The 26,136-nt window shown below is 38.6% G+C and overlaps 1 protein-coding gene across 14 annotated transcripts in view; it reads left to right on the forward strand.

The window, feature by feature from the left end:
• The window catches only part of PRRC2C (proline rich coiled-coil 2C), a 69,215-nt gene that overhangs the window by 33,253 nt on the left and 9,826 nt on the right, over positions 1–26,136 (forward strand). For 12 of the 14 annotated variants that reach the window (XM_016221426.2, XM_016221434.2, XM_016221429.2 and 9 more), the window contains exons 12-26: positions 585–1,206; positions 2,524–2,693; positions 3,115–3,367; positions 4,361–4,571; positions 5,776–8,013; positions 10,030–10,238; positions 11,508–11,662; positions 12,687–13,494; positions 13,871–13,956; positions 14,791–14,979; positions 15,115–15,366; positions 16,506–16,598; positions 19,724–19,825; positions 22,716–22,917; positions 24,611–24,814. In XM_016221426.2, the coding sequence (XP_016076912.2) occupies positions 585–1,206; positions 2,524–2,693; positions 3,115–3,367; positions 4,361–4,571; positions 5,776–8,013; positions 10,030–10,238; positions 11,508–11,662; positions 12,687–13,494; positions 13,871–13,956; positions 14,791–14,979; positions 15,115–15,366; positions 16,506–16,598; positions 19,724–19,825; positions 22,716–22,917; positions 24,611–24,814 (5,794 nt within the window). The remainder of the gene's footprint in view (positions 1–584; positions 1,207–2,523; positions 2,694–3,114; positions 3,368–4,360; positions 4,572–5,775; positions 8,014–10,029; positions 10,239–11,507; positions 11,663–12,686; positions 13,495–13,870; positions 13,957–14,790; positions 14,980–15,114; positions 15,367–16,505; positions 16,599–19,723; positions 19,826–22,715; positions 22,918–24,610; positions 24,815–26,136) is intronic. The other 2 variants (XM_016221427.2, XM_016221432.2) reach the window with 2 other exon arrangements.

Consider the following 26,136-nt stretch of genomic DNA (forward strand, 5'->3'; position numbering starts at 1 on the left):
CTGGATCTCAGTTTAGAACTGACACTCTCCTCGCAGGCCAATTTCTAGGGACTCCTCCTATGGAATGGTAGTGGCAGTGTCTCCTTCTCACTTAGTGTCTTCAGCTGTCTATTCTTCCGCTGTAGCCACTTCTGTCTTCTCAGGGCTCATGTGGTGCCATCGTGTGTGTGTCTGGACTTTTTCTCCCTCTTTAGGCATTCCATCTTTGGCAGTTACTGCTAAAACACAGACGTGCTAAATTTCCTCTGTCTCTAAATTTCCTTTGTCTCTAAATTTAGATTTTGAAAGTCATGTTTTGACAGCTTCAAATATTATTCTACAAATACTGAGTGAGCCTCATGTCCAGCACAGTACATAGATACATGCTCAGTAAAATTACATGGTTGGATTAATTATCCCAGTCTTAGCTTGGGGAATGAATCTAGATTTAATGTTTTTCCCATGTTGTTACTCGTTTGCATTTTAATGTGTGTGTTTATCAGGAAAATTCTGGAGCTTTTCTTGCCCTCTCCATGCCTATGATAATCCACTGTTGCGGGAAGCAGATTTGCCATACCTTGTCTGATAATCTCTGACTGTTTCAGCATCCCCCTGCGGACCGGCAGGCAGCGCCGGGGAGGCCAGGCCCCTTCCCCCCCAAGCAGCCGGTGCCCGATGAGGATGAAATATGGAAGCAGAGGAGGAGGCAGCAGTCGGAGCTCTCGGCCGCGGTGGAGCGCGCTCGGAAGCGGCGTGAGGAGGAAGAGCGGAGGATGGAGGAGCAGAGGAAGGCAGCTTGCGCCGAGAAACTGAAACGGTTAAATGAGAAGCTGGGCATCGTGGACAAGCAGCCCTCTCCAGAGGAAATCAGAGAAAGGGAGCGAGAAAAAGAACGGGAGCGGGAGAAGGAGCTCGAAAAAGAACAGGAACGGGAGCGAGAGAAGGAGCGGGAAAAGGAGAGGCAGCAGGAGAAGGAGCGAGAACTGGAGAGAGAGCAGGAGAAACAGAAAGAGATGGAGAAGGAGAGAAAGCAAGAAAAAGAGAAGGAACCAGAAGCGCAGCAGGAAAAAGAGAAGGAGCTAGAGCCGCAGAAGACGAAAGAGCAGGAAAAGGAATGGGAGCTGGAGAAGAAAGAAAGGGAGAAAGGGGAGGAAAAACCCGAACACAAAGAACCTGCTTTAGAACCTGTGGTAGAAAAACCAGAAAGTGAGAACAGCTGCAGTAAAGGTATAATAGTATTGTTTGTTCTTGTAAGTGCTCTATAAGTGGTTCACATTACTCGTAGTGTTTATGTTTGTGTATTGTAGTATGTGTAACCTGAATTTAAAAATCTAAAAAATAATTTCATGTATAATTTAAAAATAACAAATTGTGGGTTTTCTCTTTTATTGGATACTTTAATGGTTTTTTCCCTGATTTTTTTTCTTGTGGTAAAATACATATGACATAAAATGTAGTGTCTTAACCATTTTTAGATGCACAGTTTAGTGCTATTAATGCATTCATAATGCTGTGCAGCGTCACCACCATCCCTCTCCTAAACTCTCTTCATCTTTCTCTTCATCTTGCAAAACCAAAACTCTGTACCCTCTCTTCCCAGCCCCTGGCAACCATTCTACTTTCTGTCTCTATGATATTGACTATTCCAAGTGCCTCATATAAGTGGAATCATGCAACATTTGTCTTTTTGTGACTGACTTTTTTCACTTAGCATACCGTCCTCAAGGTTAATCCATATTGTAGCATATTACGAGCTTGTTTTTTAAGAGTAGTAATCCATTGTAAACCACGTGTTGCTGGTGAGCGCTTGGATTGTTTCTGTTCTATGCACCTATTTTGAATAATGCTGCTGTGAATGAAATCTCTTTGAGACTCTGCTTTTACTTGAGTTTATACTCATTCTCTAGAACAAATATGACTGGTTTTCTCGAGGATGAAAACTTTTATTTTAGGTATGTGTATGGTTCTCCTTTTGTGTAATCATTCTTGACACCCTTTGCATAGAGTAATGATTTATATGTTTGAAGATAGCCGATGATCACTAGATCGCTAGTCTGTTGTCATCAGACTTAGACTCATTAGTTTTCTTTATAGATAATAATCCCTTGATTTAAAAAAAATCAAATCAATGTGTTCTTTTTAAGTATTTATAGGCTGTTTGTGTTTTCACATAAGTCCTTGTGAACCACAAGTAAATATTGATAGTAACATTAATACTTACGAAACCATGGAAGGTAGGTAGTATTTGAAATGTTTTACTATCACAAAAAATTATACAGATTTTTGTATGGTGAAGCATTTGGACCTGTGATCTCAGTATTAATAAGAACCCACCTTTGAAGAAATCAAAGGTTTTGTTAATCTAATGTTATCTCATTAATGGCTACCAATATTAGAATTCAAAACAGTGTTTTGGAGTATTGAGGATGATTTCTTGTTTCTTACCTTTTTTTTTATATATGTAATAATTTTACTTCACAAATATCATGTATTTGATAAGTGTTATAGATAAAATACCGTATCTTTTATCTTTTCTTTGGGCAGAGGATGATCTGGTTTTCAGTAGACAAGACAGCAATCGCAGTGAAAAAGAGACCACACAAGTGACGCATGAAACAGAACCCGAATCAGGGTCTCAACCCCGGCCTGCTGTTTTATCTGGTTATTTTAAACAGTTTCAGAAGTCTTTACCACCACGATTCCAGCGGCAGCAGGTAATAATAAAAAACTTTTTATCATACACAATTGAGGACGTTTATTGTTCAGTAGTCTGAGAAATCATTTGACATAAAACCTAATACAAAAGCACACTGGTTTTTGCTAAAATTCTTACTTTAAGAAAAGTTTGTTGATAGGGGTTTTATCTTGAATGTCTGTCATTCCGTTTTCCTCTGCCTCCTTTATAGACGTCACCTCCCTTTCTAGGGAATGGTTTCTGCAGTATAATTAAGGAGTGATTAGTTGCTTAAGTCGAGATTCCATACTTATCTTTTGTCTTACCACCTTTTACTGTTAAATGCCTTTTAATTCTTTTCCCAGAAGAATTCCAAGGGGCCTATTATTTCTGATGTGATTGGTCATATTAATGTATTACGTGGAACTAGAATCTCAAGCTGTGGGACTCTTCCTTTTCAGGAACAGATGAAACAGCAGCAGTGGCAGCAGCAGCAGCAGCAGCAAGGTGTCCTTCCCCAGGCAGTCCCTTCACAGCCCTCTGGGGCTGCTGTCCCTCCTCCGCCACACCGACCTCTGTACCAGCCCATGCAGCCCCACCCTCAGCACTTGGCTTCCATGGGCTTTGATCCAAGGTGGCTCATGATGCAGTCGTACATGGATCCTCGAATGATGTCGGGTAGACCTGCTATGGATATTCCTCCCATTCATCCTGGTGAGTTGAAATCCCCATTGTTGCGTGGCTCCCTTGCAGTAATGCAATATCAAAGCTTTTCATTTGTTCTTCCATATTTAGTCTTCAATTCCTTTTGAGAGAAGACATCAAGAATCCCATTGCAATTATAGTCTAGCTTAACTAGAACTTAAAAGGACCCCTAGATTTTTAGTTATAAAATTTTGTGACTTTCTTTTAGCACAGAGTAGCTAAATGGTCAGACCAAATTACTAGTTATTTTCTGCTTTGTAAGTATTATTTTAAAATTTTAAGATGGAAAATTACTCTCTTATTAAGAATGTCTATTTGCTACATTGTTTCATTCTTTTGTTGTAGCATTTGAATTTTCCATATATTATATAGTCCAGCTTATCAGTTTTCTCCAACATTAACCAGCCTAACACTTGTTTCCTCAGTTAAAAACAAGTGAATTAGCAGTCTTTTATGGAATCTATTGAAATAAATTTAGACAGCCCATTATCAAAATGATACTGGAAAGTTTACAAATGATAAAAAACATCAAGAATCCCATTGTGATTTTGAAATTTTAAAATTTAAAAGACATAATTTATAACATTGATTAATTAAACTAGATTAATAACATTTTCTATAGGAAATATTTTTAATGTTTCACAGTTGGTGTGATTCTCATTATGTTTGTATTAACATGCACAGAGTTATAATGCTTCTTATCTGATTATTAATTTCTTTCCTATATAGGCAGCTATTGTGGTTTTGCTTGCTTTGCTTCCTCAGTTCTTAAATCTGTTTATTTAACAGCAGCAATAAAAATCTCATGGAAAAACTTACAATTGTCAATGATCATTTGTTGAGTTCATAAGTTTTACGTGGCAAAAGTATTTGTTTAGCTTGAGTATGTAAAGAATACCAAATAGCTATTAATAACCTAGATTCTGTATCTCTAATAATTTTGCTTCTTTTGTTTCCCCCTTCTTCCCTGCACTATCCCATCTTTTTCTTACCTTTGTACAGGAATGATTCCTCCTAAGCCTTTGATGAGAAGAGACCAGATGGAAGGGTCAGCCAACAGTTCTGAGTCATTTGAGCATATAGCTCGATCTGCAAGAGATCACACAGTTTCCCTCTCTGAGCCTCGTATGATGTGGGGGTCAGAGCCCTATCCTCATACGGAGCCTCAACAGGCCACTGCTCCCAAGGCAGCAGAAGAACCTGAGGGTGTAAGGTAATTATTAAAACTGTTCATAAAGCCAATAGAATATTGTGAAATGAATACTGTTTAGCTTCCCTGAAGGTCATTCTGATTCAGGACTGAGCCACAAACCTGATATCCTCCCATTTCATGTGTGTCATTTCACTTTTGGACGTATTTTCTTTTTTCTGGCATTTCTGTATTGATTAGGGCTCTTTGTACACTAGTTCTGTACACTGAATTAAGTGCTGAAATTCATTGTTACATATTAAACTTGGCATGTTTCTACCACTGATAAGGTACTTGACATGTATTTTGGCTAAAGTGTTGATGTAATTCTTCCACTAATGAGAAATGGCAGGCATTTAATTACCAGTACCTTGTGGACATTTTCTATGGCAAACATAAAACATAATGTAATTCAAAGAAACTGTGAAGTAGCACACAATTGGTGGTCAGTATAAATTTATACCCATAAAGTTAGAGTTTCTGCCCTTTGTATATTACTGATGTTTTATAATTCTGATTCTTTGGGAAAGATAGACCTACTCAAGTTAGTCTTGGATTATAGGTGGAAATTATTAGTCTTGATGGGTTAAAAAGTCACAGCATGGTCTAAGTAGAACTTTAAGTTTTTAATTGTTGGGGGAAACACATCATCTCTTATCAAAATTTTAGGTGTAGAGTACAATGTTGCTAACTCTAAGCATAGTGTTGTACAGCAGAACAGAACTGTAGAACTTACTCATCTCGCACAACTGAAACGTTGCACCCTTTTAGTAGCAACTCCTCATTCCCCCTCCCTCCCAGTCCCTGGCAGTTACCATTCTGCTTTCTGCTTGGATGAGTGTGATTACCTTACATACCTCATGTAAGTGGGGTCATGTAGTATTTGTCCTCATGTGACTGATACCTTTCATTTAGCATAATGTCCTCATCCATGTGGTGGCTTATAACAGGATTTCCTTGTTCTTTTTCTTTTTTAGTGACTAAATAACATTCCATTACACATATATAGTGTATTTTCTTAATGCATTCACCCATCAGGGACATTTAAGTTGTTTCTGCCTCAACTATCTTGAATAATGTTGCACTAAACTTTATAGAGACATGAAGATGCTCTTTATGATCAGGATTCATTGTTTGTTGTTAAATTAGAGGGATTATTTTGCTGTGTACTTAAATGTGAGAAAGATTTTGCTGTGATAATTAAGCCTTTGAATTCTCTTTATGCTAGGCCTGAAGCCACGCTGGATCAGGAACCGATCACAGCTACTTACCCTGTAGAACAGAGTCAGTTAGAGACGCATCCAAAGGCGGACTTTGTTAGAGAATCAGGTGAGGCTGAAGTACAGAAGTTTTTAAGCAGGTCTGTGGAAGATATTAGACCTCACCACTCTGACACAAACAGTCATTCTGCTTGCTTTGATATACCTGATCAAAAGACAATATCCACTCCTCAAGAAGAGCGGATTTCAGCCGGAGAAAATCAGCCTATCCGGAAAAGAAGTGTTTCCCATGGATCGAACCATACTCAAAAATCAGAGGAGCAAAGAAACGAGCCACCTGCAAGCATTCCTAAAGTAACCAGCAGGTGTGTTGATCCAAAGGAACCAGCAGAAAGGTCAGAGGACAAACCAAAAAAGGATAGCTTTCTACGATCTTCTGAAGGACCAAAATCAGAAAAAGTGTATAAATCTAAATCGGAAACTCGTTGGGGCCCAAGGCCAAGCTCCAGCAGGAGAGAAGACGGTAATGACAGGCCTGTGAGAAGGTCAGGTCCCATTAAAAAACCTATCCTTAGAGATATGAAAGAGGAACGTGAGCAGAGGAAGGAGAAAGAGGGAGAAAAGGTCACTGAGAAAGTTATAAAACCAGAAAAAACGGAAAAGAAAGAGCCTCTTCCTCCACCGCCGCCACCTGCAGCATGTGTTCAGCCACAGTCCGTTCCACCACCACCTCAACCAGAACCAGAGAAATTTCCTTCAACAGAAACTCCAACTTTGGTGCAGAAGCCACCTCCAGACACTGAGAAGCCCGTGGAACCTGTAAATAGTGCTGCTGAGGTAGAGCCTGTGGCTAAAACTGTAAATCAAACTGTCACTGCACCAACAGTCAAAGAAGAAAAACAACCTGAGAAAGTTGTCAGCAAAGACCTTGTTACAGAGAGGCCTCGACCAGATTCAAGACCAGTTAAAAAAGAATCAACTCTACCTCCTAGGACCTATTGGAAAGAAGCGAGAGAGAGAGATTGGTTTCCAGATCAAGGATACAGAGGTCGAGGCCGAGGAGAATATTACTCCAGGGGCCGAAGCTATAGAGGCTCTTATGGAGGGCGGGGCCGTGGTGGCAGAGGCCACGCTCGAGAGTATCCTCAGTACAGAGACACTAAGCCTCGGACAGAGCATGTGCCTTCAGGGCCTCTCAGACAGCGAGAGGAAAGTGAGACTCGGAGTGAGAGCTCCGATTTTGAAGTCGTTCCCAAAAGACGACGACAGCGAGGTTCCGAGACTGACACAGACAGTGAAATTCACGAAAGTGCTAGTGACAAGGATAGTTTAAGCAAAGGTAAATTTCCCAAAAGGGAGGAGCGGTCTGAAAACAGAAAACCTATAAAGCCACAGTCTTCTTTCAAGTCTGAAAATCATGTCCGAATAGATAATAGACCTCTAGACAAACCGTATATGAGGGATGATGATAAATCTAAACCAGGGTTCCTCCCTAAAGGAGAGCCCACCAGGCGAGGCAGAGGGGGGACATTCCGACGTGGTGGGAGGGATCCTGGAGGCCGCCCCTCACGCCCTTCCACCTTACGAAGACCTGCCTATCGGGACAATCAGTGGAACCCAAGGCAGGCAGAAGTTCCTAAACCAAATGATGGAGAGCCACCAAGAAGACACGAGCAGTTTATTCCTATACCAGCTGATAAACGACCTCCAAAGTTTGAGCGAAAATTTGACCCAACTAGAGAGAGGCCCCGGAGGCAGCGCCCTACCCGACCACCCAGGCAAGATAAGCCGCCTCGATTTAGACGGCTCAGAGAGAGGGAGGCAGCCTCAAAAACCAATGAGGTGGCAGTGCCCACAAGCGGCACAGTGAGTAATGTGGTTCAAGAACCAGTTAGCACTGCTGGGGATGTTCCTGGGAATAAGACGCCAGACTTGTCCAACCAGAACTCTTCAGATCAGGCAAACGAAGAATGGGAAACAGCTTCGGAAAGCAGTGATTTCAACGAGAGGCGAGAGAGGGATGAAAAAAAAAATGCTGATTTGAATGCACAAGCTACTGTGAAGGCTGGAGAGAATGTTTCAGCTCCAAAAAGAGAAATAGCAAAGAGAAGTTTTTCCAGTCAGAGACCTGGCATTGACCGCCAAAATCGGCGCGGCAATGGTGGTCCACCCAAAGCCGGGAGGAATTTCTCAGGTCCTAGGAACGAGAGGAGAAGTGGTCCACCATCCAAAAGTGGGAAGCGAGGGTAAGTAGTTTCACGTCTCGTTACTTTTGGCTCTTTAAAGAGTGGCTCAACATAGACTTCTTGTTCGAACTGTGCAGGGGAGCCAGTCCTGGCTGAGGACCGCAGATTGTTCCCCCCACATCCTCTTCTCTGTTCTCCAAGCGTAAGATGCTTGAAGGAGAGAGGTTAGTGTGTTTCAGGAGTCTCCGCCTGCCTCTTTATCCAGAAGGGGCCTCTCGGGAATTTAGGAATTTGTAGCTTTGGGAAAATCTGCACACTAGGGCGCACCTGTACAGTGTCCTCCATTTGGTAAGTCCTCTTACTGATGATGAGTAGCCCACCTTTTTCTTTGTTTCTCATTCACTGGTGTTCATGGGTGTCCTCTGGGACTAAAATTAATATGTTATAGTAACCATAAACTATCACTCTATATTGGTTTGTAAATAGTGAATATTGAGCTTAAGGATAAATTATATTCCCCCTCTAGCTGCAAACCTACAGTAAATGATCCAGCTAGAGAGAGAGAAATCCAGAAAGCCCTGCCTAACCACCAAGGCCACCACTAACATAAATTCCAGGTCATTTGATTTTTTTTAAAAAGAATTTTTCCGAACTGTGGTAAACTTAGTCTATTCTTTTAAATATTAAAATGTTGGTTATAGTGAATTATTGATTTCCTTAGTATTAGGAAAAATTATAAAATGGCAGTATGCCTAGTTTTAAATCTAGGCTCTGATACCTACTAGTCATAAACGCTGTGCTTTCTCATTAGTAAAATGGGGAGAAAGCAGTAGGATTTCTAAAAATGTGTAAAGATACTGACATGGTATTTGTGAAGCATTCAACATAATACCTGGTTTGTATGGTAAGCAACTATTATTACAGTGTGCCTTTTTTTTTTTTTTTTTTAAACCATATTCCCAGATATGCAGCCTGAGCTGATAAGAACTTTATTTAGACAATATTAATCTGCATTGGTTAGTTGCATATACTTAGCATTTCATCCATCAGTAGACATTTTTGCTTTCTGATAATTTAGAAAATTTTCCAGAGAGAATGCTGATTGTGTTTCTTGAGAATCTGCTTAACACAGAATTTGAACATTCTTTTTAAAGTCCAAAGGAAAAGGATAGGATACAGTTACAGTAACAGTACAGTTATTGACTATTCCTGAGCTATTAGAATTTTGAGTGATACTTAAGGTGGTCTTGAGCTGAATTTTGAGCAGTCTTGAGTATATTTCCACGACTTAGCAAGATTTTTGTGCCATGTAAATGCTAACAATGTTGAACTTGCAGAAATAGTAGTTACTCCTTATAGCTTAAACGAATGTTGTGTAAGAGTCCCATTTACAAGAGAGGAGTTCGTTCTTCAGATATTGGAGGTCATGCTTGTGTCAGGTACTTGGTAAGCTTTTATCTTGAGTGGTACTATAGGCTAAAATGAAAATGAAATTATAAGCCAATTTTCCATGGTCTATTTTCATAAAGCTTTTATTAAATGAGCCCAAGAATAAAATTTATGTTAGGAAACAAAAACTGTAAAAATACATTTGTTTGTGAAGTGAATTGTTTCCATATGAAAGTGTTTTTATATGTTTACATTAATGTATAAATCTGATTGAACTTTTTTAAAAACATGGTATAAACATAGAAAGCTTTTCTAATTTTTTTCATATGCTGCCCTCTTGTGGAGAAGATCCAGCAGTGAATACTTTGGACTAGGTTGGATTACAAATTTTCTGCTATAAACCCTGTTGCTTAGCTCATTTATTTATAACATGATAGACAAATAGACACAATAAGAACCTTCAGGATTATAGAATTTAATTGCTAGAAAGAACTACCCTAAGGAGCCAGCCCATCTCCTTCATTGGGAAGCTCAGTTTTAGTGACATACTCAACGAAAGTCACTAAGGCTTGTTGGTTTTGAGCTAGGGTCTTCTACCCCACTGCTATTTCTTCTTAGATTAAACTTTAAAAACTGTCAGTTCCCTCCGCCCCTCGCCCACGGTAGTAATGTCTCATTATTTTGTAGGCCATTTGATGACCAGTCTGCGGGCACAACTGGTGTTGATCCTGTTAATGGCAGCTCTGCACACCACCAGGAAGGAGCACCTAATGGAACAGGACAAAAAAACTCCAAAGATTCTACAGGGAAAAAAAGAGAGGACCCCAAACCAGGCCCTAAGAAACCCAAAGAGAAAGTAGATGCACTGTCACAGTTTGATCTCAACAATTATGCAAGTATGTCTTAGGATCCATTTATTTATCTGTTTGCTGCATTGAGTTGGATGCTATAAATAAAGAAGTTAAAGAAAGAGTTGAGCCTATATGATGGAAGCTATCTTGAATCACTAAATGATTTAACTTGAATTAAAATAACGTCTGTGTTCATATCCTGTGCTTTAAATGAAAGAAATGTTAAACCTAATTGAGTTATGACCTTGATGAAATTGGTATCTAAGATACGGTAAATAGAGAATGAGTTGATAGGAGGGGAGGCAGTGTTGCTATGGATACTTTCAGAAAGGTATCAATAAGACATCAGATGCAAAGGATGACACAAGCAGTAAGAACATTTTGATGAAGGTAAGGAATGTCTAGGAATTAGACAGTTAGGTGAAAATGAGCTATTTGTCATTCATTCAGATGAAACTTAAACTGGAAGTACTGAGTAAAATGGAGAGATTTAGTAGGCTAAGACCTGAACTATTTAAAAATGTTTTTTTAATATATCGTTATTGATTTCAGAGAGAGGAAGGGAGAGAGAGTGTTGAAATATTAATGATGAGAGAGTCATTGATTGGCTGCCTCCTGCACGCCTCTGACTCGGAATTGAGCCCACAACTCGGGCATGTGCCCTGACCGAGAATCAAACCGCAATCTCCTGGATCCTAGGTCGATGCTCAACTGCTGAGCTACACCCTGCTGGGCTAATTTTTTTTAATTTTTAATGTATCTAGATTTCTTATACTCACTGGGATATATTATAATTTTAATAAGATAGAATAATTGTTGTAGGACAGTGAGTGGAGTCATTCATGTGATGGGTTATGATGTATGTACATCCATGCCACTTGTTTTTAACAACTACAGATTGTGGACAATGGTCTACGTAAAATAGAGGCATTAAGAGTCATAAGATCAGGTTGGCTAGTCACAACCTCACCTAGCAAATGGGCCTCTCAGAGCTTACTGTATCTTTTGAAAAAGAGAAACAGTAGCAATACCCACCTCTTAGAATGGCTAGGTGCAAATGAGGTAAAGTGCTACATAGGTCTTTACAGCACAGTACAGATTTTAGGCCGAGAGAGGTAGAGGTTAAAGTGGTTTGACTGGATAATAGGTTAATTTTGATTTTTAAAAAATATTTTACCACTGTATTGTTTAAGGAAAAAGGAGATGTCATTCAGAGCAAATAATTTTAGGACTTTTAATCACTACTGGACGAAACATTTCTATTACTCTTTCCTATTAAAAGAAAGTATTTTAAATATTTTTCCTTACCTGCAGGTGTTGTTATAATTGATGATCACCCTGAAGTAACGGTAGTTGAAGACCCACAGTCAAATTTGAATGATGATGGTTTTACTGAAGTGGTATCCAAAAAACAACAAAAACGTTTACAGGATGAGGAACGCCGGAAGAAGGAAGAACAGATCATACAGGTTTAGCATTTCAGCTTGTTGCTGGTTACTTAAATTGTTGCCCAAAAGATGTTAGCAGACTATCAAGGTTTCTGTCTACCTGAAAAGTTAAGGCTGGATTTATTATTTAAGTATTGAGAGTGACTTGATTTTCACAACTTTAAACTGGTTTTAACCAGAATTGAGATAAATTATGAATAGAATATAACCACTGTTTGGCTTAGCCTAGATCTTCTTTACTTCAACAACATGTTTTCTGCTCTAGTCTACTTGTCTTATTTGCCCCATCGTATTCTGTGTCAGGGTTAGAGTTAACTTTAGGTTATCTTGGAAACCTAGTAAACACAACTGTTAAAAACTAACAAATTGAAGATTCTTGACTTAGAAAGTTTGTATTGTAATCAAAATTAGTTCACTTAAGCACAGTATGAGTAAGTTATTCCATTTAAATCAACCCAAACACCCTTTTTGCTAAATGCTGACACAAGATAAAAATAAGTAGAACACATGAATCGTAGTGATAAAGAACTCTAGTAGATGAGAGGGCTTAAAAACAGGAGACACTGTACAAATCCTGTGTGAATGCTAAAGTGAGTTAAATTGAATATAACCTTTGGTACGAGATAATTTCAGGAGTCATTTGTTAATTATTATCTTTAGAAAGGTGGAAATAGTAGTGCATGTATTCTATGTAGCATAGCACCCCAACAGCACTCCATAATGAATGCTTCTGTGGCAAATGCAAGTTAGGTCAATAAGTAGCTTTGTGTCAGATCAGATTTTGCTGCCAGATGAATTTACTGCAAACATATTTTTAAATTTCAGAGTTGTGGAAAAGAGATTGTGGCCCTGTGTATTAAGAATGTATAATGCATATTTGTCTTTTTTCTTCATGAGGAGCCTTGACATTTTTGCTCTGTGAAGTACCTATTTTGAAAAGTAAAGGAGATAAATTAGTAGTAGGTAGCTTTGTTAGAAATCATATTTATGAACTATTACTTTTAGCTGTATTATTGACAAAAATGATTTCTACGAATTTTTTAAGGTCTGGAACAAAAAGAATGCCAATGAAAAAGGAAGAAGTCAGACTTCTAAGCTTCCGCCAAGATTTGCCAAAAAACAGGCTACAGGTACCCAGCAAGCACAGTCTCCAGCTCCAGCCCCAGTTCCAGCTTCAACCTCGGCTTCAGGTCCAGTTCTGGCCTCACCCTCAGTTCCAGTTCTAGCCTCAGCCACAGCCTCAACCACAGCTCCAGTCCTAACTTCAACCTCCACCCCACTCCCAACTCCTGCCTCAGCTCCTGCTCCTGCTTCAGCCTCCACCTCAGCTCCAGCCTCTTCTTCAGTTCCAGCTCCAACCCCGATCCTTGCCTCGGCTTCAACCCCAGCCCCTGTCCCCATCCTTGCCTCAGCCTCAATTCCCATTCTTGCTTCAGCTCTACCACCAACTTCGGCTCCACCTCCAGCCAGCTCAGCCCCAACAGCACCAGCCAGTTCAACCCCAACTGCCCCAGCCAGTTCAGCCCCGGTCCCAACCCCAGTCTCACTCCCAGCCCCAATCCCAGCCCCAGCCCTTGTGACAGTCACAATTTCAGGCCCAGGCCCCACTGCCCCAGGCCAGACTCAGGGACAGACTCACAAACCAGTCCAGAGTCCCCTGCAGACTATAACACAGTCTTCAAAACAGCCACCACCTTCAATTAGACTGCCTTCGGCTCAGACACCTAACGGCACAGATTATGTAGCTGCAGGAAAATCCATCCAGACCTCGCAGTCACATGGCACTCTTACAACTGAGTTATGGGATAACAAGGTGGCCCCACCAGCTGTGCTGAATGACATCTCTAAGAAATGTGAGTGTGTCACAAAAGTGAGGGCTGGGGAATGGTGAGGGAACATTAGGGCTTGTTTTTAGTCTTGTTACTCAGTATGGTTTTTTCTAGCCATTCCTTCTTCTTAGTAGGAAGCGGTTGTAATCTTAACTTCCTTTCTTAAAAACCTTTGGTTCTAAAACAAGTCTTATACTTTTAATAGCCATATTATTATGTGGTAATGAAAGCAATACGCAATGTTTGGGGATTTATATTTGTTTTGGTATGCAAGAATCTCTTCAAGTGTGGTGTGAAAAGTTATTGTTAAATTGACTACCGTTAAAGAAAGGGTTGTATAGATTGGATTATTAGCCTCTTAATTTTAGTATTCATATTTCCTGTGGCTTTTTCTCTTCAGTAGGGCCCATTAGTCCACCACAGCCACCTTCAGTCAGTGCCTGGAATAAGCCTCTGACGTCATTTGGATCAGCTACTTCATCAGAGGTAGGAATAGACTGCTAATGGTCTTGGTGGGGTTTCTGGGGCAGTTTCCTTAAAACAGTTTCTCAAACTTCAGCATGCATCAGAATCCCTTGTGTCGTCTAGCTAGCTCTCTGCTTGTTTATCTTTTATCTCTGTTCATCTTCTATCACTGCGTTCAGCTGTACTAGCCTTTTTTATTCTTCACCTACTAGGTGTTTGCTCTGCCAGAAACACTTTCAGTGTAACCTCCTTGGGTCTTTCTCTACCTACCAATCTAAAGTGGCTTAACCATATTTTAATTTTTTTGTATCACTTATCTGATGTTTCAGTTGTTTGTTTTCTCCATCCATTATAATGCAAGTTCTGTGAGTTAGATTGCTCATGTCTCTCTGGACCAGTGCCTAGCACGCAGTAGGTGCTACATAAATGACTATATTATTTATTTTCAAAGCAGTTACAAGTAGGCAACATTTGGTATTACTGCCTTTTCCCCATTCATTCATTAATTCGTTTGTTTCTTGCTGGTGTATTTTTCTGTGTTTGTTGCTTTTATATTTGTTTTAAGGGGTGAAATAACTTCAGGCTGTGATTGGCACATGATCACACTCATGATAGGTAAAGGCAGGACTTTAAAAACTTAAGTCTTGTCTTGGTTTTCATTTTATCAGTTGTTTTCTAATACATACAGATCATTGTGGTTAAGGGAAAATTTTCTTAAAACATAATCAAGTCAGTTAATGTGTAGGTTACTTCAAACCTCCTCCTATTATACTTTAAAATATGTACTGCTGCATAAATCATCCTGTCAAATCTGAACTCTGTTTCATAGTAACTTTTTAAATATTCTTTTACTAGGGAACAAAAAATGGTCAAGAAAGTGGAGTTGAAATTGGAATTGACACAATTCAGTTTGGTGCTCCAGCTTCAAATGGGAACGAAAATGAAATTGTTCCTGTGCTTTCAGAAAAAACTACTGACAAAGTACCTGAACCTAAAGAGCAACGGCAGAAGCAGCCACGGGCAGGCCCCATAAAAGCCCAGAAGGTAAACACAATTCATGCTCCAGGTGTAATTGTATAAAAGCCACTAACACTTATGAAAGCAAGTAATGGTTTTGAGTTTTGTTTTCAATGAATGCCTTTGATCATGATGCCTTTTTGTTATAAACTTTGACTTTAGCTTCCAGATTTGAGTCCAGTAGAAAACAAAGAACATAAACCTGGTCCTATTGGAAAGGAACGGTCATTAAAAAATAGAAAAGTAAAAGATGCCCAACAGGTGGAGCCAGAGGGACAAGAGAAACCAAGCCCTGCTGCAGTCAGAAGTGTAGACCCTGCGACAACAAAGGAAACCAAAGCAGCTTCAGAAATGTCTACTGAAATCGGAACAATGATCTCTGTGTCATCCGCAGAATATGCCACTAATGTGAAGGTAAGCAGCATGCAGAGATCCCCAGGTCAGCTTTTGCAAATTATGTCTAAAACAACAACCATATACTTTTTTTTGCTTGAGGTATATAATTCTATAGGCTATATGGATTACTATTTCTAGAGAGATTTTATTTCATGGTGTGAATATGTGATCTAAAGAAATTACAGTAAGTTATTTTATTTTTTTTGGGAAATTTACTCTTAATTCTAGGCCATTCAGTAGTTTAAAGTGAAAATGTCTACACAAGATTAACATGTTTTTCATTTGTGTTTGTCGACTTTAAAAGAGTTCTACATTACTTTTTCTTTTGTTAATGGAATTACAGCAGAGCCTTATTTTGCCCACTAGTGAGATTTTGCAGTTAGGAAATAAGGCAAACTTTAGTAACTCCAGTACAGCCAGTTTTCTTCCAGGGTTGGAACAGATCACTTTTCATGGTTAAGCACCTGAGGACGTGGTTGACTTGTGCTTAGGGACCACATTGAATGAAAGATGCATATATTGAAAACGCATTAAGGCAAGGTCCATTGAACAACTTAAAGGGTTTAGCACTTGTGGGGATAGCAAATTTATATCCGCCATTCCAGGACATATATTTATTGAGAAGAAAGGTAGATGGAATCTTTCATGTTATTTGAGTATTTTTCTCTTACAAGCTCATGTGTTTCAGTTCTACCATATTTAAAGAAGAGTTTCATGATGATAAACAAGGGTTTATCCTAAAACCTAATGAATTGCGACAACTAAGATCTTGACTTTTATTTATGTTGTTTTGAAGAAAATAGAAAAAATCAGTAGTTGAAAGTAAGCTATTGATTTTGAGAACCACACAAAGAATTCTTTTAGTAATCCACAGAAATTAAATCTTTAATACTGTTGACAACTTCCTGGTACTCTGCAATGCATTTTTTTAAATGTGCAGGATCCCAGCAATAGTGGAAATGTTAATCATTTCAGCAGTGGTTCCATGTTTGTTTTATCCCACTGATGGTCTTAAAGTTAAGATTTGAGGGAGTTGAGTCTTAAGGTCTGTTCTCTCCTGCTTTCTTCTGAAACAACTTTACAACTGTTAGGCTGTCATTAGAAAGTGGCTCAATAATTCTGTTTAAAACTTAATTTTCTTTATTACTGCTCCACAGGAGTCTGTAACAGACTACACTACACCTTCTTCTTCTCTGCCTAATGCTGTGGCTGCTAATAGTGCAAAGATGGAGGATACTTTGGTTAATAATGTAAGTAATCAGCCCGAGGTTTGGCAAGCTTGGATAGGAATCTGGCTGTTATCTAATACATACTGTGTGACCAATATTTAACGCTTCTCAGGAAAAGAGTTAATATCAAATTTGTATTTAGGAGCACTGTAATACAATTAGCAAAAATGGTCAAAGCTGAGGTTTTGTTTTTCCCCTAAAAGTTGTCTACTTTCCATTTAATAAAGATCCAGGCTTGTGCTTAGGCTTGGTTTCATCAGTACTAATCCAGTTAACCTGATTTTGGTAACAGGTTTTGTTCTTAGCTATCACACACTACAGATTCAACATTTTATTTTGTTGGTAATTTTGTTCTTTAATGAATCCTTTTTATAATGCAGTGAAAGCACACTCAATTAAAACAATGTTACCAAAGATTCGGGTATTTCCTTTTTTAATTTAAAAAAAAAAGTTATGCTGGACCTTAATAACAACATTCCTGTTGTGAAGACTGAGTTATAATGTATACGTAAATGCTTACCAGCTCTTAAGTGCTTCATTAGAAGGTGATAACAAATCATGTAAATTTGGCTCTAGTTTCCCAGAGCAACCATGTCATAATTCAAAATTGTGTAAAAAGTCATCAGAGTCCATCCTTTTACCTAGTTTACTGACTGAAAAATTGAATGGCCAGCAAAGCTAGGTAACCTGCTGTAATAGAAGAGCATTTTAGGAGTTGCATGTGCGGCCCTTGTTTTGGAGGGCATGGATGGTGGAAATTTGGCCAGCTGCTCTCTTTTTAAAATGTTGCCCCCTATAAATAAGCAAAGGCATATTCTTTTCAAAAAATACCCTTTTAAAGATATATTTAAACGTCTCTCACATAGGGCTTTAACTCTCTCATTTTGAGAATAAAAATCTTGATTATGTTTTGGTACAAAGTTTTTCCTATGCTTTCTGTTGTTCCCTCTAGCATCAAGTTCGTAGAATTTTAGAGAGGTGACATATGCATTAGGGACCATTTAATCCAGCTTTGTGGTCCAGCTGAAGGGCTCTTACTCTAAGTAGCCGAGTGAGTCACACATTTTCTCTTTGTGATAGTAGCACACTTTAGAAGCTGATTAATGTAATTTGTCCAACTTTTACGTGCTATAAAACTTAATTTCATGTGCCAAACCTTTCCCCTAACCTTTTGGAGAAAGGTTGAAATTTATTTAACTTCCTATAGGAAGTAATGGAAAACTTGGGAAGGACAAAAAGACTTCTTGGCAGATTACATGCTGATGTCACTATGTAGACTATCAAATATTGAATCAGTAATATCTCAGTAAAGTTAATTGTACGAGTCACTGAAAGTATTCATCTGAGCATTTTAATGGTTTCTGTGTGGTTTGCAAGCCTAATGAACATGTTGACTTGTGCACAGAGATGACTGAGGGGAAGAGACCCAGTCTTATGTATCAGTGAATAGTCTGTGTTTGATTTTTAGCAGTGTGTCCAAAGTATGTTTGGAAACAGGAAAATTAGGTTGGGTCAGTGAGCATTATAAGTGGTCATCAGTTTGGAACGATTTCACAGCATTGCTTATTTGTGCCAAATATGGTGGTGATTTTGAGCTTAGTTAATATACTGTTAAAAACAATGTTCGTTCCTGCCGGGTGTGGCTCAGCGGTTGAGCGTCGACCTAGGATCCAGGCGATCAGGGTTTGATTCCCGGTCAGGGCCAGTCGGGGGCGTGCAGGAGGCAGCCAATCAATGACTCTCTCATCATTGATGTTTCTATCTCTCTCACTCTCCTTTCCTCTCTCTGAAATCAATAAAGATATATTTAAAAAAAAAAAAACAACAACGTCTAGTCCAGCCTGTGTGGGTCAGTGATTGAATGCTTACCGGTGAACCAAGACGTCACCTATTTCGATTCCTGGTCAGGGCACGTGCCTGGGTTGCCGGCTCGATCCCCAGTAGGGGGCGTGCAGGAGGCAGCCGATCAATGATGTTTTTATTTCATTGATGTTTCTTTCTATCGCCTCTTCCTCTCTATCTAAAAATCAGTTTAGAAAACCATATTTAAACAATGTCCACAACTTTAGGACCTTTTGAGATGTTCTTGTTTCCCTCAGTCTGTTTGGGAGATCTCTTTTATGGGAGAACTTCCCGTCTTTTTAAAAAATTATACTTAACAGAGGCTTATGTCTCTTATTTTGAAGTTTAATATACTTTTTTAGGCTCTTAGTTGGTATTTATTGGTTAGGGTTACCTAATATTACAGTTGTTTTGAATGTCTTGAAGATATAAATGCCAGAGGTGTGTTTGATTATTATAGCACAGTTAATCTCCATTAAGTAGCCGGTGGTATTAGAATCTCCATTAGATAGTCCATGGTGTCACAAAGTGATTATCTGACACTCCTAGCATCTCAGGCATTGTACCTGACAGCTAAGTGAACCATCAAAATCAGTTGTACAGTAAGTAGTGAGTTTCTGATATTTTCAGGCATCTAACAATATTTGCCATAGTCATGTTATTACTAATACTATAGCAAAGCAATTTGTTTAGCGTAATGGGGAGGCAATATTCCATACTTTCCTCCCAATATTACTTTTGTTCTAGTTGTCAGAGAGTTGACTATTTCAGGAAAGAGGTTAATTTCTTAATGTGTTGTATTTATTCTGTCATGTTAAATGCTTCTGAAAGAACCTGTGGATCCCCTAAATGGAGGAAATTGTATTCCTTAAAGCTTTGCTGCAGAGTATATGGCTCAGGGACCTGCAGCCGAGGCATCACCTGGGAACTTATTTGAAATGCAGAATTTCAGGCCTTACAGAAATGCAGCTGAATCAGAATCTGCATTTTAACAGCACCCTCAGGTGACTTGTATCCACATTAAAATATGAGAAGCACTGCCTTCAAGTGTATGCCTTAAATTTGGGACAGGCTCTTTCCATTCGTGCATGAAAAGGCATGGAATATTTCTCTTCAAAAGTTTTATCTAAGATGTCCAAAATTATCAATTACTATACACACAGTCTAACTCTAAGGAATCAAATATTCATGTTGGCTCTGATGAAAAATAAAGCACCCTTAGAGTATGGTCGCATTATCTTTAGTGGGGCTTTGGTAGCAGACCCAGTTAGTTAGATTGTGATGTGTGTTGCCTACCTTTTCAGGTGCCCCTGCCCAACACCCTTCCCCTCCCTAAGAGGGAGACTATACAACAGAGCTCCAGCCTAACTTCAGTTCCTCCCACTACTTTCAGCCTCACCTTCAAGGTATGTACCACATCCATCTCTAAAGGTCCATGATTGTTGCATGCAAGGGGACATAAGCTAACACTATTCTCTTGGGGTTTTTACTGGTTTTGTGTGGTAAACAACAGTACTAAACTAAAGAAATGATGTGATGTCAAATTACACTTTAAACTTTTATTAGCTTTTAATACCACTTAGCAGTGACTTGCTGTCCTCCTCTCTAAAGTAAGTCCTATTATGCTTATGAGTTTGGTCTTAAAATTACAGGAGAGCCTTTATATTCCATGTTTGTACTAAGTTCCTCTTAGAGATCTTAATAATTTTTGGATATATTAGTTGTGTACAAAAAGCAACTAGCTTGGTGTTGCTTGTTTTTATATCCTAAGTACAAGTAATGAGATAAGAATGCTAATTTTCTCTCTTTCCTATAAGTCTTGTGTGAATTGAATGAAAGCAATGTAGTAGTTAGAATATTTTATGAAGAGGTAATTATGCAAGTGACTTTGAATTGATTGTTGGATAATTTTTAAATAAGGGGGCAAAAGAGATTTTGGACATGTACTTTTTGATGTCAAGAAGTTTAAGCTTTTTTAAATCTCCTTGTCTTTATAATTTTGAGCTATGTTACTAATGCTTTGTTATAGTTGAGTTGTTTGAGAGTATTTTCAATGAGTTCACCTTAAGATTAGTCAGTGGTTAAAAAAGTGCAGACATAGAATTGAGGGTTTTTTAAAAGGCAAGTATTAACCTGTGTTGCTATAGCTGGACCTCCTAACATGGCTCTGGTTGCCAGTGAATCTTTCTGATGGTCTTCAGGAGGGGAAACTAAGTCGTTTCACGATGTGGCCAATGATCACTTTTAGACTCCCTGTTTGAGTCTCCAGCCTCTTGACCCCTTGCCCCCCAACTTCTTTGTAAGAGGCTTAGTAAATGTAAGCTGAGACTGTAAAATTTTATGACACCTGCCTGTGTTTTGTGTCATCCCCATCTTTACTCAGTTCTTACTGCAGACTGCCAATTTCTACTCAGCTTGTTGTTGCTTTTCTATCTGAATATCAGTCTGTTTCATCCTGTGTATTATATTACTCAAGGCAGTAGTCTAATGTCACATCGGTAAGTATAACACCATTAATTATTAGGCCAGTTGTTAATTCTTCAGAAAAACCCTTCAGCATTGCCTTTCACTCAATGTTTTTAACCCTCCAAGAAGAAATAATATACATTTAGAATTAAAATGACTTTAAATTAAATTTCATTAACTTAAAACTTTCTCTAGTATCTTTATTTTTACTTCTTCTGACATCTCTTTATTTGGGTAACATAAGGTATAGAAAAGTTCTGTTACATGGATATTATTGACTCTATATTTATCGAGGGGGGGGAATGAATATATTTGTACTTTTTAGTTTCCTTGAATTTTCAGAATTAAAATCTAAATTTTCTTGCTGCCTAAGAAATGAAGTAAACCCAAATGTATGTGACCTATATATTATGCAAGTTTGATTAGCCATGATTTATGTGTTTTCAATACAACAAAACTGGTATAAAAGACATCATCCTGTATAAAATAGCTCTGAGCCATAAAAATCTCAGATTGCAAGTTGCATTATGTCTAACTTTCTAAGTTTTTTTTCTTAATTACCACCACCAAAAGTTTTTGTTTTAAAATAAAACACATGTGAAACCAGCAAGGTGATTTTGAGGAGAACACTCGAGCAAACATTAAAGTGTCTGGTATTTTGAATTTATGGAGATGACATTAGTCATTAAGAAACAGTTAATTATATATAGTGTGTGTTTTAAGGGGAAAGCAGGGAGGTATGTAGTATTTCTCTAATTCTCACAATTAAAATAAGATTAAAGTTTTAAAAGTTGGTACTTGAAGGACCTACAAACTTCATAACAGTGGTATAAAAATCTTGTAAAAAGTCCCCTCATGTAAGTCATTGTAACTGAATTTTATATGTTATCTTGGGTTTCCCTCTTGGCCCACCCATATTTTGACTACTAGAACTAAAAACTTCAAACTCTCTGTGTGTCTTTCCTTCCTGTTCAAGTAGCCTTAGGATAGTGAGGATCTGCATCTGACATGTTAATATTTTTTAAAGCATTAAAACATCTCTACTTTTATGCTAATTATATTGTGTTGAATACAGTGTTATCAAAATTGGTATTACCTCTATATTTTTTTAAATGCAACTATTAAATTTTAAATTATATATGCGGCTTGTTGAACAGCAGTGCTCAAGAGAGATTGAAAATAGATTGAAATAAGACCTGTTTCTACCTTTTAAGAAACTAGGAGATTACAACTAAAATCAGTACCTCCAAATTCAAATGGTGGCAGTAGGTACCTGACATGCCCAGTGAGGCTTTGATGTGAAACAAGTGTCTCTGCTGCACTCAAGCCCCAAACCTATCTACTTACATTACCTTTTAAAACGCTGCGAGCATAAAACAGCCCAACATAAGGTGCCTGTCATCTGCCATTTGAGAACTCTTGGCTTAAAAACAAAGAATGGAGGGAATGGGTATTGATGGAGGGCTTTAGTGCCTTTCCTACTAGAGTCAGAGCCTTAATGCAGTCCGGGAGCGGCCTTTTATTTCCCTTTTCTTAGTTGCTGGTCGGGGTAGGGTCTCAGTTCTAGACGGTACAGAAGCTGTGACTTTAATATTTCTCTGGCCTGTTTGCCAGAGCTGTCAACAGCTCTCTGTGGAGACATCACTAAAGCCCACTGCCTCCCAATTTAAGTAAAAGAGCAAAGATAAAGGGGGAAATAAAAGATTTGAAAACTCTTAAGGGTCTTCATCTTTTATTTTTGTAGTTTCTGAAAGATTATATTTGGAATTTATATATATGTACATACATATATTCTGTTAGCATAGTGACTTTTTTCCTATTTCATTGCAGATGGAGTCTGCACGGAAAGCTTGGGAGAATTCTCCAAATGTGCGGGAAAAGGGATCTCCAGTAACTTCCACAGCCCCTCCAATTGCAAGTGGAGTCAGCAGTAGTGCCAGTGGGCCAAGCAGTGGGAATTACAACTCCTTCTCTAGTGCATCCATGCCTCAGATCCCTGTTGCCTCTGTCACCCCCACAACATCACTGTCAGGTAGAAGTCTTTGTGCCTTTCTGTTCAGTATCTTCAATTATTTCAAATCTCTTAGGATCACTTCCTGTTGGCTATCCCCCCAAAAAGTATTGTTTATAAAAGACATCAGATTGTGCATGAAGAGGTAACTCCTTGCCATTCTTACCCCTCCCCCCTCTGCCATCTCCCAGTTTTAGTTTAGTAAATGCTTGTTGATGGCTTACTAAAACACTTTGCTGGACCTTCCCCCCCCCCCCCCCCCCCATCCCGTACTATAGACACTAATAAATAGTTGGTGAAAAAGTTTTTATCTTCTCAAAATGTTTCTACAGAATTTACCTTTTTACTTTTATTTTTGAACTTATACTCAGCTAAAAAAAAAAACCAACAACTCAGAAATAACAGAATCACACAGCTTTTACTGTTTTTGCAGTCTGTATCTATTGAAGGAGGTATTGGCCTGAATCTATTGGGGTGATATTTTCTGGTGAAGAGTTAGGGGTAGAGAATTTCCAGTCTTCTTTTGAGTAGATGACATCCATTGCTATTTTGGTTTTTGTTTTGTTTGTTTTCAAGGAGAGTCCATCAGCACCCCAATTAGAAGGTGATTTTCTTCCTTCAGTTTTTTACTGGTGTGCAATCCTGTCGTCGGGGCCTTTACAGTTCTCAGAGCCACAGGGAAATGCACTCTCTCACCATGTGTATAACTGTTACTGAGAGCAGATTTCATTTCAAGCTTCCCAGTATTCTCTCATGTTTCCAAAGCATCAAGAAACTCCTTTCTAATAGTTATAAAATATATCCAGCAAAGAATTTACCTTCTTTGGTTCTTATTTACTGATGGCAGTACTGCTTTTCTATATTCTCACATTCTCCGTTAGTTTTAAGTACTAAAACAACTGATCTTTGGGTTATGCTACAGTTATTTTGATACTCTCTAGAATCAGAAGTTTATATTGTTATTTATTAAGACAAACCCAGAGATTCAAATCAAAGGAAATGTTCCAACTGTATCTCTTCCACTGTGCAAACATTTCTCACCACCCATTTGCAAGGTATCTGTATTCTGCTTACTGGCTCTTGCTTGGAAGCCCCAGTCTCCTAGAGGAAAAGCTGTAGGAAGATTAGGAAATAGAGGACTGCAAAGCTTCCTAGTTCTTTCTTTAAAACCCAACTACTTCCTGTTTTCCGAGTGTATAGTTTCTCCACAGTCCCCCAACTAGGATAAATTTTTTCATGACGGCCTTCCCGTCATCCTACAGGTAGAGACTCAAGTGGAAGAACAGAGGTACCTTGATCTGGTCCTCTCAGAACATCATTAGACGTCTGAAAATTATTGTACCTCTCACTTTTTAATCAAATTCCAGTATTGTCATTTGCTTCAGTATTGCAGTCATTAGATGGAGCTCACTGATCAACAGAAATAATTGACCTTTCAAGTTGTGTAATGCCACTTATTTATTAAGAGTTTCTCTTTTTTTAGAGGTATTTGTTGGGGGGAGGTGTTGGAGAGGGAGGGGGAGCTACAGATAGAGATAATTAGAATTATGATACACCTCATCCCCTCTCTTGGCCTAGAGTGTATTCAGTATCTGAGTCCATGTTGGGCATAGACAGGAGTTCCCTGTGCCCGGTTGGCACTGAGTTACTGTACTGCAAACGACAGAGACACTGAAATACGCTACATTGTTTCCTCTCTCACCCCCGAATGCAGGAGCTGGCACGCACACCACCTCTTCTCTGAGTACCAAGTCTGCAACCACATCAGACCCTCCTAACATTTGTAAAGTGAAGCCCCAGCAGTTACAGACGACCAGCCTGCCTTCCGCAAGTCATTTCTCACAGTTGAGCTGTATGCCTTCCCTTATTGCCCAGCAGCAACAGAGCCCACAGGTCTATGTGTCTCAGTCCGCAGCAGGTAAGGGTTTTAGACTTGACTGTAAGGACTTGAGAAAATTAAGACTCTGAATACTTTTTCTCTTCTTAGTTACCCTTTCAAGTTGAAATGTTTTGCTCTGCTTTGCAAATTTATTTCCGGATAGAATTGACTGTGTCTCTCCTTAGTAAGCATTCTGGGGCTCTTGGCAATTACTCCTTACACATACATTAGACAAGTTAGTGCCTAATAATCTGAGAAATAATTTAGGCACTTGATACTACTCCAATCATACTATAAACGTTTGTTACCTGAAACTTTACAGATTGATAATTAAGTTCATGGGGAAGAATAAACCTAAGAATAGCAAAGAAGGAAAAAATTATGTATTGGGGTGGGGTGTCACAATGGTAATCTGAATTAAATAGTAAATAAACATTTAAGTAATACTTAAATTCACTAATGGTTTAAATTCAAAATAAATAAATAGGCCATTTCTTGCCTTTCTGTGTAGGGAATAGAAAGATTGAAAACAGCATCTGTAATACCCAGTATCTATAAGGATCCATGGGTGTTATATTGGGCTCTTAAAGTACCTTGCCTGGTGAGCATGTAAATTGGCATAATTCTTTTAGAAAAGTATCTCAGAATATTTCATGTGTACATACTGTAGTAACAGTTTCATACTTAATAAGTTTATCTGTCTTAAGATACACATAAGCTTACTTATTAATCAGAGATATGTGTATGAGGGTATACAGTCATTGCAGTATTGTTTATAATGGTGGCAAATTAAAAACAATATGTTAAGTTCTTCAAAACATAAAAACAGCAAATCACAAAATAGTGTTTATAATACATAGAAAATAAATCTGTTAAATATCTGTACCAGTCCTGGCTGGTTTGGCTTAGTTGGTTGGATATTGTCCCGTGCACTGAAAGGTTGCTGGTTTGATTCCCAGTCAGGGCACATGCCCAGGTTGTGGGCTTGATTTCTGGTAGGAGGCATGTAGGAGGCAGCCAATCGATGTTTCACTCTCACATCAATGTTTCGCTCGTGTGCTCTCTCTCTCTCTCTCTCTCCCCCCTTCCTCTCTCTAAAAATCAATTAAATATATATTTTTTAAAATTCATGCCAAATTCTTTCAATTATTAAATGTCAATTCTTTGAATACTTTGCTAAATTCTAGTTGGTAGATTTAAAATTGGAGTAGACTTGCTGATAAATAGGTGGGTTCAGTTATAGTAGAATATATAAATTTTTACTTTTTTTAAAAAAAAATTTTGTTTAAAACATTACAGATGTCCCTTTTTCTCCCCAATGACCCATTCCACCCCTTCCATCCCCCTCTCGCCACCATTGT

This window comes from Miniopterus natalensis, chromosome 19 (assembly GCF_054644295.1).
Source record: "Miniopterus natalensis isolate mMinNat1 chromosome 19, mMinNat1.hap1, whole genome shotgun sequence".
Taxonomy (NCBI): Eukaryota; Metazoa; Chordata; class Mammalia; order Chiroptera; family Miniopteridae; genus Miniopterus; species Miniopterus natalensis.